Source organism: Neltuma alba, unplaced genomic scaffold (assembly GCF_004799145.2).
Source record: "Neltuma alba isolate B1F8T4 unplaced genomic scaffold, ASM479914v2 tig00012838_pilon, whole genome shotgun sequence".
Taxonomy (NCBI): Eukaryota; Viridiplantae; Streptophyta; class Magnoliopsida; order Fabales; family Fabaceae; genus Neltuma; species Neltuma alba.
The window spans coordinates 1-12,791 of record NW_021637227.1 but is presented as its reverse complement, the minus strand read 5'-3'; the positions used below and the strand labels follow the sequence as shown (position 1 = coordinate 12,791).

At 38.7% G+C, this 12,791-nt stretch overlaps 2 protein-coding genes across 2 annotated transcripts; both read right to left on the bottom strand.

The window, feature by feature from the left end:
- Nucleotides 1-1,954, bottom strand: LOC114731603 (protein FMP32, mitochondrial-like). The gene is made up of 8 exons (XM_028918816.1): nt 1,932-1,954; nt 1,749-1,845; nt 1,501-1,632; nt 1,321-1,380; nt 996-1,072; nt 838-894; nt 634-700; nt 1-540 (listed from the first exon to the last, which is right to left on the bottom strand). Exons 1-8 carry the CDS (start codon nt 1,952-1,954, stop codon nt 421-423), a joined length of 633 nt encoding a protein of 210 aa, XP_028774649.1. The 3' UTR covers nt 1-420.
- Nucleotides 1,955-4,472: 2,518 nt separating this feature from the next.
- Nucleotides 4,473-10,415, bottom strand: LOC114731586 (zinc finger CCCH domain-containing protein 44-like). The gene is given in 16 exon segments (XM_028918792.1): nt 4,473-4,564; nt 4,567-4,725; nt 4,728-4,857; nt 4,859-5,160; nt 5,163-5,706; nt 5,956-6,248; nt 6,347-6,446; nt 6,806-6,833; nt 7,664-7,749; nt 7,833-7,876; nt 7,879-7,891; nt 7,994-8,121; nt 8,227-9,142; nt 9,274-9,461; nt 9,838-9,917; nt 10,189-10,415. Coding segments are annotated over 16 exon segments (3,273 nt in total). The 5' UTR covers nt 10,359-10,415.
- Nucleotides 10,416-12,791: the final 2,376 nt, after the last annotated feature.

Below are 12,791 nucleotides of genomic sequence, written 5' to 3'. Positions count from 1 at the left end.
ATAAGACAGACTTGTATTTCTTCCAATAGGATTCAAAAGTACATGTACAGAGCACTTCAAGGCGGAGCTTAACATTGGATTAACATCCTGTTGATCTAGAATATGAAAAATACAAGTTGGTGAGAATATAATACAGGTCGCCTCATCTAGAGAATGTACAAATGAAGCAATTATTCCAAATAAATGAGCAAAAGAATATGGAAACGAAAGAACGGGGCTCAAAAAAGGTCCATTTGGGAGCCGCCGCTTACTTTAGCTCAGCCACAACCATAATTGTATTCAACTCTTCGTCTGACACAACATGAGTGCAACGTCTTCATAATTAAAATTCCACTCTTTCAAGGCCCTCAACCAATATTTTATGTTTTTTTTAACCTTTGCCGACAAGTTTATCAAATTTTAATTGGATCACAATCTTGTTCACATCAAGATGCGGACAACAGCGAGGCCAACCGCAGATATTGAAACAAGAGTCCCTATGCAGTATTTTATCACATCATATTTCGCTGCTTCCAGTTGTGCTCTCAAGGCATGAATCTCCTGAACATTATTATATTCAAGAAACATAAAATAACTATGCGTGTTACGCAGATGACTATGAAATGTATTTCTCACAGCCACATGTTTGCTTACTCTGTCAAGTTTGTTGGTCAGGTTCGAAGTTTCTGCACTCTGATTGGACAGTTCCTCCCTAATTCTCCTGCATTTACGAAGAAGAAGTAACACATCAGGCATAACAATGGTAAGAAATGGTATTTCAACCTGACAAATTCTATAATGCTTCACTAGAGAGTAAAGACTATCTACATATTCTGGTCCTTAGTTCTCAGTTCTCACCCCTTCTCAAGGTTCAAATCCAACCTCTGCCCAGCAGTGACTTTATCTATCTCATATCTGCATCACAACCCATAAATTGAAGCATAAAGTTGGTATGCCATACCCAGGGACATAGAAGTTAGTTAATGCCAAAGACTTAAAAAAATTATCAAACAAACCTTAATTCACTGCGCATCTTCTCTATATCATTTCGAAGTTTTTCAGTCTCATGTTGCAGCAGAGAAAAATGGTTGCCCTGCATCATAATTACTCCTCAATAAATAGTTAGAATAATAAGCAGCAATTTCGTGTCACAACATAATTTAGGTGCTAAGATGGAGCTTCCTATTCGAAGAAATATCATGAAGGAATAGGATATATCACTCCAGTGACCGGATGAGAAAACCCTCAGGAAGATTACAGTAACTGTTCTCAGATCACTACAAACTAAAAAAAAAAAAAAAAAAAATTACTTCATCTGCAAGCACCATGGTTTATGGATACCTGAGAGCTCTGCACTTCAGATTTGAATTTGGATAGCTTGGCTTCTTGAGTCAGTTCATTCTTGAATCATACCGAGGAATAAAGAAAAGAAATAGATATCAATACATAAGTTGAGCCAAGCATCCATTGACTATGGGATCGCACAAGGGGAAGGTCGTAAATTACATCAGGTCATCTTACTTTCTGCATTTCTTCTTTAGATACAAATGATTGTGATGCATTTTCAAGACTGTCATTCAAGACTTCAGTTATAGCAGCAGTTATCGCTTCAGCTTGCTTTGAGGGTACACCTTGGCCTTCTAATTTTCTAACCTAAACAGAACACAGCATTCGCGTAACGAAAACAACAACATCATTCTTAAGAATTTGATCTGAGGAAATAAAAATTAAAAATATAAGATGAGTTTATATTATAATTTACAACTTACAATGGCTAACGTGTCAATAAGAAATAACCGCTTTCCGCTCGATTTTACCAGCTGAGAATTTCGCCTGGAAAACGCAGCAAAAGCCATGAAGCTGCTCCTTCAAATGAAAATGGTGCTTTCGAATTCACAAGTTTTCCTAATCCATTTAAGGCCACTGAATGGGCTCCCAATTGCCCCATCCACCTAGAAGCCGCAATCGCGGCCATCAGATTCCGCCAAAAAAACACCAATTATCTTCAATTCTCGTAAAATCCCAACAAATTTTAGTTGGCTGCTGCTGCCTTCACTGACAACTATTCAAACGAAGCACAGGATCACCAAGTTGAGAAAAACCATTCCACGATTCTTTAAACAAGATGAAAAAAAGACAAAATATTCCCGTATCGTTCGTCAAGAGATTTTCAAAGGCGAAAACCATTCAAGCTCGAATCATTGTTCGAAAAATCTTATTGCTTACTCCGTCTTCCATTTTCTTGGCACATAAGGAGCAACTGAAATGAAAATTATTACAAGATTTGTTTCTTTCATGTGTGGGAACTGTACCATTATAGCAATGGGAGACGAAAGGATGAGATCAAGGGTGATGGATAGGTCCGCGCCTCAAGCCAAAGGCAATGCAAATAATTTTAGGAAAAGCTACGATCAAATGAATTTGTTATTTGGGGGTAAAGAGAAAAATTTCACAGTTGCTGCTTCTTCCAGAGAGTCAGAGACCATCTCTGAACAACATCAAGAATATGATTAGCATCCGTGGAGGATTAAAATAGCGTTGAGATTGGCTTTCATTCAGCGTTCGCGTTCCTTTAACCTGGAAATGTACGGTTTACTGGAATTGATAATTCTGGATTACCCAATTTGTGTTGCTTAATAAGGATTCTCCCCTTTTTTCTCAATCGTCCAAATACAGTTAATCTAAAATTGATTTGTGTTTCGTAGTTTTTTAAATTGAGAAATTATGATGCTACTCCTCCGGTTTTTAATATAACACCCAATTCTTGAGTTGGTTTTGGTCCTCAATATAAGACTCATTTATCATATTTATCAATTTTTTCTAAATTACCCTTATAGATACTCCATCAACCATAATTAAGTAGAGGAAAAAGAAGGGTATTAAAAAAGATGATTATGATATTTTAGAAAAAAAATGCGTCACATTTCTTATAATTAACTAATTACCTAACTTTTTTAATCTAATCAAATAGTTAAATGGGTCTTATATTAAGGACTAGAGGAGTACTTTAAAAAAAATCAGAATATCTGAAACACGTGTTGAAGGCTAGAATATGAAAAATAAACAAGAATATATTTTTCAATTGTTGAGGTAAGTGGCAACTACTAAGCTAACAGTTTTTGAGAAGTGAGATTTGAGAGAGAGATTAGCGGAGCTTCGCTTTGTCTTTTGGGTTCACGAAAACATTATTCATAAATTGAAGCAATCTATAGTTTTTCCTCAGCCATCCACGCAAAGAATTTTTGAATACATTGCATTCGGCTGATTCTGCCCTTGTGCTTTTGTTCTCCATTTTTTTAAGGAATCCGACTACATTTGATTCTTTAATACAACTTTCCTACCATATTTCTACAGCCTCTCATAAAACATCATCAAAAAAAGAAAGAAAAGAAAAAGGAATCATACTTTTTCGTTATTTTTTAAAATTTTTTATAAAATATTATTTGCGAGTTGCATTAGAGAATAAGATTCGAACTCGAGACCTGAACGATTTCCTCTATTTTCTCTTTCCCTCCTGACTTCCAACAGACATGCGAATATGCCATGCCAAGTATGTCCCCGAAACATTCTCTCCCCTGTACATAAAATATAAGTTCTCTTTGTTTGAAATTTTAAACTAATCATTTCATTTTCATCCCTTCTAAATATATGTTATCATCTCTAGTTTTTTAATATAAGAACTAGTTGATTAATTTAAATAAATTAAAAAATTAGTTAAATTAGTTATTGTAATAAATAAGTGTTATCTTTTTAAAAATATCCTTATTAATCAAGTGCATTGACTAGAACTATCATTATTATAAAGACTGTTTAAAATAAATGGATAAATATGAAAGACAAAGTAGATTAAAATTTATATTTATGACCAAAATAGAAATCAAACAAACTCTTATTAAAGATCGAATGTAGTATTTATTATCTCTCAATAAATTTTCATTTATTGCTTTCATGTACTCTCTTTGTAATAAAAATATAATTAAAAAAAATATGCATATATCTTATGCTTTTATTGTTTTTAACTATATTATTCTTGTAACAAAAGACCAGGGAGTAATCAACTAAGGAAATGTTCTCAATTTTCCATTCTTGGCTCTCACCTTCGTTAAATTACTGATCGTCGTTCTTGACAAATTTTGCGAGAATAACTTTAGGACAAGAATGAAAAATAAAACTGAAAATTACTAAACCTCAAATAAAATGTGATTTTCGAATCTTTATTAAGTCTTGACAATATTAAATTTGCAAATTATATTTCAGTTCCTTGCTTCCGAGTACAATACACCGAGGCGTACGTCGAATTAACCATCCATTCATAATTGACATTTAACAGAACGATCAAAGGAAAGTATAAGATGCTACAGCCGTTTTCTAGAAAAAATATGCCACTTGACTGTTACTGTCAAAGGTTAAATTACAACAATTGAAGAGAAGCTTCCCATTATGTTAATGCTTACAAAATTTAAACGTTACTAATGCCTTTTGGATTCAAAAAATCATGGGTGCAAGTAATCACATGATGCTCCCTTCTTACAGTACCCACTTTCGTAAAATTTACAAATTCGCTGCCCTCTGGGCGGAGGCCTTGGGAGCCTCCATTTCCACCACCGAATGGTTGTCTGTTCCAGACATGTCTACCCCTACTCATATCCCTACCACGAGGAGAAAATCGATCGTTGCCATGTCTAGATTGGTTCCCCCAAGCGCCTGCGGTTCCTACGGATGTGTATGAATTTAGGTTCCTGTTTCCTGCACTGGACCCTGTCCTACTCCCCAACCTGTGTTTGCATTTCCTCTATTATCCATCACACCCCAGCCCAAGTTTGTATTTAAATGAGATGCCTCCCAACCACTTCTGCTGTCTTGCCCGATTCTCCAAGTTAGCATCTGTAGGCATGGCCCAGGCTGCTGTGGATGGAATTCCTGAACCTGACCTCCATTGACTACCTGAAACATGATTCTTCGTGCCGCCTACTTCAGAACTTCTGCTAGAATGCCCTCCAGAGATTCTTTGATGGTAATGTCCCTCTGGTTGGCATAATGGTACCTCTGGCGCTGTGGATTGAGAGTTAAATTGTAAATCTCCTGTGGAGCTCAGTGCATCCCCTTTACCTGCATCAGGCATTGGGCTGAGCCCCTCTGCAGGGCTGAGGCCATTAGAACCCTCAGTCAATTCCTCACCACATTCATGATCGATGTGGGAGATTCCAAGCCACCGAGAGATCCCATTGCCTCCATTTCTGCCAACAGATCTGACACTGTTTCACCAAATGAGCCAAAATCATTCGGTTCATCCATCATCGCCTGCCACGCAGATGTGTTACAGGCTGGATTGGAAGGGGAAGAATGTGTTAGTTGACCACATATTGACGATGGAGTAGCAGTACAATCGCCAGCAGTTTCAGCTGGCTTCAATGAAGATGCGGAGACAAGATTGGAGTCCCATTCCTCAATAGAAGGATTAGGCGGAGCTGGCGAACATCTTCTCCACTCAACAGTCACTTCAGGAAGTGGTGTCCCACCACCAGCTAAGCTGGAAGCAGTACTCCAGGAACGTTTATTTTCAGCAGACTGATCCGTATGTTCAGAATGAGTTGGCTTAGAATTATCGCCAGGCAACTCCAGAAAACCAATTTGTGAGTTTTTGGTGATGCTTTTGTTGCAGGAACAACGGTAGATGTAGAGTCCACACAAGTTGAGGAGCTGGTTACAGGAGTGCAACTTGGCAAATCAATATCATCTTCGTTACCCTGCACAGCCTTGATCCCTAAGGATAGTAGGACTACTGCATGGCAATGAAGCATTTTTATAACACTTCCCGCTTAATACATCAGTTAACAATATAGAGTCATCTTGTTCTTCAGTGTTTTCCATATTCTGAGATCAGACGGGAAATGCCCCCACTTTCATTCCACTTATACAACGACAGCAAAGAAAATGGTCCTGAATCTTCCCAGATGGATCCCGGTAGTGCCATACCTTATCAGTTGCAAGATCATTAAATGGCTGCTCATTTCCTGTAGAGAAAGGCAAGGATGGAGGGTCCGAAGCAACAGCAGATGACCCTGACGTTGCCACTACTAAATTATTGCTATCGCCATTTGCTGTGTCACTTGGGCTGGTCTGGTTCTTCACTGTACATGTATTCCCAATCTGCTCATGAGCAGTGACCAAAAAGTCTAGTGCTCTGCACCCACCACCCTCACTTCTTGGAGAACTAGGCTCCCTCTCTCTTCTATTAAATCCAGAATTTTTAGACTGTATATTGTCATCTACATCGACATAACCACATTTACCATGACTTGAATATTGTCTGGATAACTGCTAAAAGAAAAATGAAAGCAGGGTCCACATAGAAAATGAATTTTACCTTGCTTCCTTTCATCTGACTTTTCAGCATCGTCATCAGAGTCAAACATTGAGTCCATATTTGGATCAGAGTATACTTTCGGAATTTCTTGCAGCCTTCGCTGGCGTTCCTCAGATGAGTTCAGTAATTGCAACTTCTCCACACACTCTCTCAGCGTGCAGTTTGGTCAAGGAATACTAGACTAACTTATCCATGTATTTGGCACATCAACAAGCAGAAAAAGGTGGAGAAGAGAATGGGTAACTAATATCTAAAAAATGAGCAAGTTGCCTTGGTTCCAGTTGATAGGTCAGTTAAATAAATCCGTAATTGAAAGGGGATTTCTTCTAACAATAACCCTAGCATACATATAGGAGGAAGGTACCATTTGTTAGCTAGTTCCACTTAATCATATTGAATATTTTCCCATCAAGGATCAATTTAAGTTGGGCAGGGGCCAATATGGCAACACATTAATACCTGGCCAAACCAAGGAACAACTATAATCCTAAACATGTTAGTTCAGAATTAAAGTTACACTTGCATCTAACTGAAGTATTGCGAAAAAATAAATTCAACAGCACAAAGAAGGGTCAAATGCAATATGCAGATTAAAAATGAGGCCAGATAAGAAAAAATAATAAATAGCTCAACCTATCATACTTCTGAATAGCTAGCTGGACATGCTTGTTCAGAAGTCCTACAATGGTAACCTCCAATCATCTAAGAATTGCTAATCCGCCTAAATTATCAAGCATTCATAAACATATTCGCCTATGCATGATGAATAAAACGACAAACAAAGCAAGCGTTCCTATTACCCACTGTCTAGGCTTTTTTTTTTTTTGGGGGGGGGGGGGAAGGAAGGAGCAAAGTTATAGACAGTAAAGGATATTCTTTTCTATGTCCCTTTTCACTTGCTCTATCACGAAGATCGTTAAGCTGCAGTATCTCGCCTTCAGCAACTAGAACAGAGAGAACAGAATTGTTAAAAATAATGCCATGTTCTAACGGTATTGCTTCATACTCCAACCAAATTGTCAGGACAAAATTACAAATGACCGTGCTTGAATACATATAATTAGCAGATAAAAGAAAAGGATGCAAATTCTGCTTTTAGAATAAGAAAATTCCCAATCAACTGAATGCTTTCACAGGATTTCACATGCGAAAACCAATTCTAAAGTTGTAGTGGCATGGGTAAATGCACAGGGTACTCAAAACTATTCAGATCTGGGCAACAAAAAATTAACTTGTGCAGATTTTCAGTGGAATTCAGGGTTTCCTTTAAAACTTAAAAAAGTAAAAATGAGCGTTGATGATGAAGAACCACGTTACTTGAAGAGCAGTAATGATAAGGAGGAAAAGCTTACATCATTAACTCTCATTGCCTGAAGTGTCAATGCCTTGTCCAGAAGCTCTCCCTACAAACGATCAAAACCGTTGTCTTAAACACGAATAAAAGACAGCCCATAATATGGAGAGTTGATATAATATACACACTAACCAGAGTCAATCTTTTTGAAAACCCATATTTTATGCTCTGTCGTACCGTTTGCATTCATCCTGGACACAAATAATCAATAAACTAACCATTAGAAAGACCCAATTAAAAAAATTGCAAAATTAGAGATTCCACTGAACATAAAAAGAAAATATCTCATTCACCTCAGAGAAATCCTGATCTGAAATCTCACTTATTTTTATGACCTCTTTCTTGTTTAAATTAGAAATTTCAAGCACAATGCCTGTTGTTCTTGAGCCAATATTGTAAGATTCAGCAATACTGGTGGTACCTGCACAGAGAGGGTATGTGACTCGTAAAATTTCAAATCATTTACTCATTACAAATTTACAAGTGAAAATTGCCCGTTAGAATCAGTGTCTGTTAAGTTATTTACCTATGACATGTACAAGCCTATACATCTCTTGCTTTTGATCACTGCTAGAGACTCTTATCCGCACAATTGAACCAACAACCATGTCTCTAAAGTTCTCAGAATCGTCAATTAGATTCTCCATCTGATTCCGCCGCACATAAATCAAGTTTACATTGTGAGCATTTATTGCAGCATACGCGTCCGGATTATCAAGCAGCACTTCAGCCCTTTTCCGTGTTTTCTGTCTCTTATCATTGGCCACAATTGGCTGATCATTACCATTGTCATTAACCTCCATCTGACTAGCAACATCATCAATCGGTCCTGACCTTATAATGTTGGCAGAGGCATCATCTTTTATAAGAAAATGAGATTCAAGAAGCTTTAACATTTCAAAATGACCTACACGCTCTCTTCTGAACAAATTGACTAGTCTTGAATCACAAACAACTTGGCTTTTCTGTTGAGGATCACAAAGATTGTTTTTCCTTATATACTCCAGCAAAAGAGCCTCAACATCATGTTGAGATTGGACAGATGTATCGCCATTTTTCATATGTGCAACAAACTCTAAAAGCTCCCTCGATGCCCATTTTGTGCTTTCAGCCATAGATGCCTCTTTGTCACGAGCTGAAGTGTTCATATTTGGGCAGTCCTCCTTATTAACAAGCCTTGGCTGTCTATTACAATGGTTATTCTCTAAATTATTTGATTCTATGTCTATACAGGAGTTCTCTGACCCAGAACCCTTGTCATCTTTATGCATATGAATTTCATGAGGCATTTCTAACTTAGAACCATTAGCAGCAGCTCCTTTCGATGGATTTTTAGCTCGAAGGATCTCATCTAACGTTAAGGATAGTTTCTCTTTCAAGTACAGCCAATACACCTTGAAAAGATACTCCCAACTGCTTTTGTCATCAAAATCCACTTCACACTGTACAAGTGGCACAAAGAAGGAAAAAGAATGAAAACAAGACCATCATCATTACAACGAGAAAAACCCGCCAGCCAAAAACAAAATCAATAGTAAATGAGATCAGCACAAGAGTGGAAGTTTAGCGTTACCGTTTCCTTTTTTCCCTGTGCACTGTTCTCAATGAGCATTATGGTCCTCATGCATATCCCGCACAGACCTTTATTCCCTCTGACACAGAGAAAATCGGTGCCTTTTATACAACCCTTGCACAAAGAATATGTACATGTATAGCACATATAATGGGATGCCTTCCGACATATGCTACATATATGCCAACCTGAATGGCAAGTAAATTAAAGAGGTGAATAAGGAATGCTATAAAAGATCTGAACTCATATTGAATTAAAACTGCCAACCTCTCTTAAGCGCATGCATGCGTATCCAGTGATTAGATTGTATCAAATGAGATCAAAGAATAATAAAAAGAAACATCATTGAAGATTTTTAATTCAATTATCTATCATCTACGACCAGAAATATTGGAAGCAGAAACAGGAATAAGCGACCCACGCATCGGAACTTTTAGGATACATTCCGATAGCAAGTGGAAAGGTTAGGGAAATTAGATTTATTGGATTGGTATTGGGCTTCAATGAGAAGTTTCCAGCAGTCCAGCAACATAAAAGAAGAGTGTAGTTTATGAAGCAACATACCGCAATTCCATTTGGCCTTGGAACGGAAGAATGCCTCGTCTCGCTTGATACAGGCGGGGTGGTATGCTTTAGGACAACCCCTAAAAAAGAGGAAATAAAAAAAAAAGAGGGAGAGGATGAATATAAATGAATAGATAAAACGACATGAGTGATTACAATTGAATGAAGCACAATCGTCCTTAATTACGACCCAAGAGCCAAGGGTTGTATACTGAGAAGCACGAAATTAGTTTTGCAAGTGACCATCTGGAGTTATTAAGCACTTTGGCGAAATTAAAGTTTGGCTCCATTATTTCTCGTATTTCTCTACGACAGACCAATCCGTAAACTATCGGGATCGCGATCACTCACCGGCGATCACAGAGAACAAGGCTCCCACCATCGAAACAGATGAAGCAGACATCCTCCTCGTCCCTATTCTTCTTCAATGGCGGTTCCCTAGCAGTACCCCTGGCCGGCCGGCCTCGCTTCCTTTTGGCCGAGCTGCCGTCCGCAACCTTCACATCAACCTTGAGTTTCATGTCGGGCAAGCAACCGTGCTGCGTCACGGCCACATCAGCATCGCGGTCAAGTGCGACCGGAACGGGGAGAGAAGCGGGAATCCTGGGCATCCCCGGCAGACCGGCAGGGATCGACGGTCATCAAGTCGAGAGTCGGGTCAGAACGGTCAAGGCCGGTCTTTGAGCGTCGGGAAGAGAGGGCTTGTCCATGGGGGAAGCCGGCAGGAGGTGGAGAGGCTTATCCATAGGAGATCGAAGAGGAAGAAGGAGAATCGATCAGGAAATTGGGGGCATAAGCGAGGGGGAAGAAAACCTAGTGGTTCAGGGCAGCAACGGGGGCACATGGAAATGGACTGTGATCAGATGTGACAAGGCACTGTTGTTTTGTTGGTAATTTCGTGTCAGAACCCATGAGTGGGGACTTTTGGATTGGCTCAACTTCAATGCTGGGAGGCTCCTCCAACGCCAAATATCAGTTGATGCCCACCTTGAGATTTCCCTTCCTTTTTTTTTTTTAAGTATTTAATAATTCTGGGAAATAGGCTTGCTTAATGGCTTTGGGAGTAATAACAAGAGAGAAGGGAAAAAAGGGGCAGTGGAAAGAGGGGAGGCATTTGGACTTTAGAAGACGGAAGTGAGAAGGAAGCAATGTGAAACGTCAAACGCGGCTATCGGGGAGTTCGATTCTGCGTTGGGCGAGCACCACGTGGTTAGTGGGCACCGAGAAAAGGTGACCCCATGTGGGATCCAACCCCTCCGAAATTTGTTCAATGCCTAAAAACATGCCCCCCTCCTTTCTTCGCTACCTGCTCTTTCCCCAAAGAATAAATAATTAAATTAAAAAAAAAAAAAACGGCCACTATTTTTGCGTGTCGCGGCGACGCTAGATTCATTCACGCTGGCTACCGCACCAAAGGGGATGTACCGCATGGTGGGGTCCACCGCATTCCCTCCACCACCACGCTTCCCTCTCCTACTTTCTCACTTACTTTCCTTTTGGCGGTCCGATCCCCTGCTAATTACTTTTAATTAAATTTTCATTCATGCTGACCTTTTTCCCTCATCTCCTTCTTATCATAAAATAAAATTCAAACAAGTGCCTGATTCTCAATGGCGGGCCGCGTCATATTTAATGTTTTCCAACTTAACATTAAATAATCCTATTGAACTATTGGTGAATAAATGCTGAAATTCGCCTATTTAGGATAAGACTGCTTAGGAAATAATAAAGAAAAATGATTTGGAACTCATGAAGAGGCTTGGCTGATGTAAAAAGAAGGGGGGGAGAGAGAGAGGGAGAGCATGTGTTTGGATGGAGATTTAGCGGAGGAAGCAAAGCTGGCATCCATGAGAGAGAGAGAGTGATGTGTTGGGAGAGGATTTTAATTTGAGAAAGCAGGGTGATGTTATCAGTAATATACACTTTTGTTTTGCTTTGACTTGTCAACACATGTCTGCATGTGTGTCGTGTATGAGATCCTAGGGGCGCCAGAATGTGATCCTCGTTGGTATAAATATTCCGGGATTTGTTCTTCCCATGATTCTCGTTTGACCCCCAAGCACTCTCTCCCTCCTCTCTCTCTCTCTCTACTTCGGCCTCTCGAGTCCGGGCATTTTCATGTCTCTCAGGCCATTTTCTTTCCCTTCTGCTTTTGTTTCCCACCATCTCCCTCCCTTCCTCCTTTAATATGTTATACTTCAACTTATTTATTAAAATCTCTTGTTTTTAATATAAAGCTCAGTTAATTAACTTAAAAAGATTAATAAAGCTACTAAGTTATTATAAAATATATATTAATCTTTTTCTCCACACTGACTTGATTTACTTATAAATTGATATATGATCTAATGATAAGTATAAGTAATTTAAAAAGATTATATAACAGTATTATAAGTAAGTAGTTAGTAGTAACGCCGTCTCATGTTAAAGATCTCCTTTTTTTTTCCCGTTATACTGCATATTTAGTACGTGTCCAGTCCTACGTATTTGTTGCTTCTTTGGCTAATTAAACCAATTAGTACCCTGCTTCTACTCATGCCGTTTAATTAATTCATACGAATGGCTTTTAGAGTTTTTGACTCGAGGGACATGCTTTCATTTCTTGTCCAAATGTGGTTTTAAAAACAACATAATTGGTAACAGATATTAGCTTAGATGTAGTAGAAAAGGTTAGTTCTGGTAATATCGTGAATCAAGATTTGAATTTCTATTTGGAGAAATATCCATATTTAGTATCTGACAGTATCTCGAATAAGATTACTTTAAACTAAAAAAAAACTCATGCTTATAAAAAAAATGCAATTCTGCTTTCAACGCGCTCATTCTTAATGCAGTCCTTATTCATTTTCCACTTTACTCTCGCGAATCTTGCTTGCACGTAGACTTAAGGGGGGTGTTTGGCATTCTCAAACCGCGATTTCAGAAGTACGTTTCCACAAACGAGGTAACCTCCT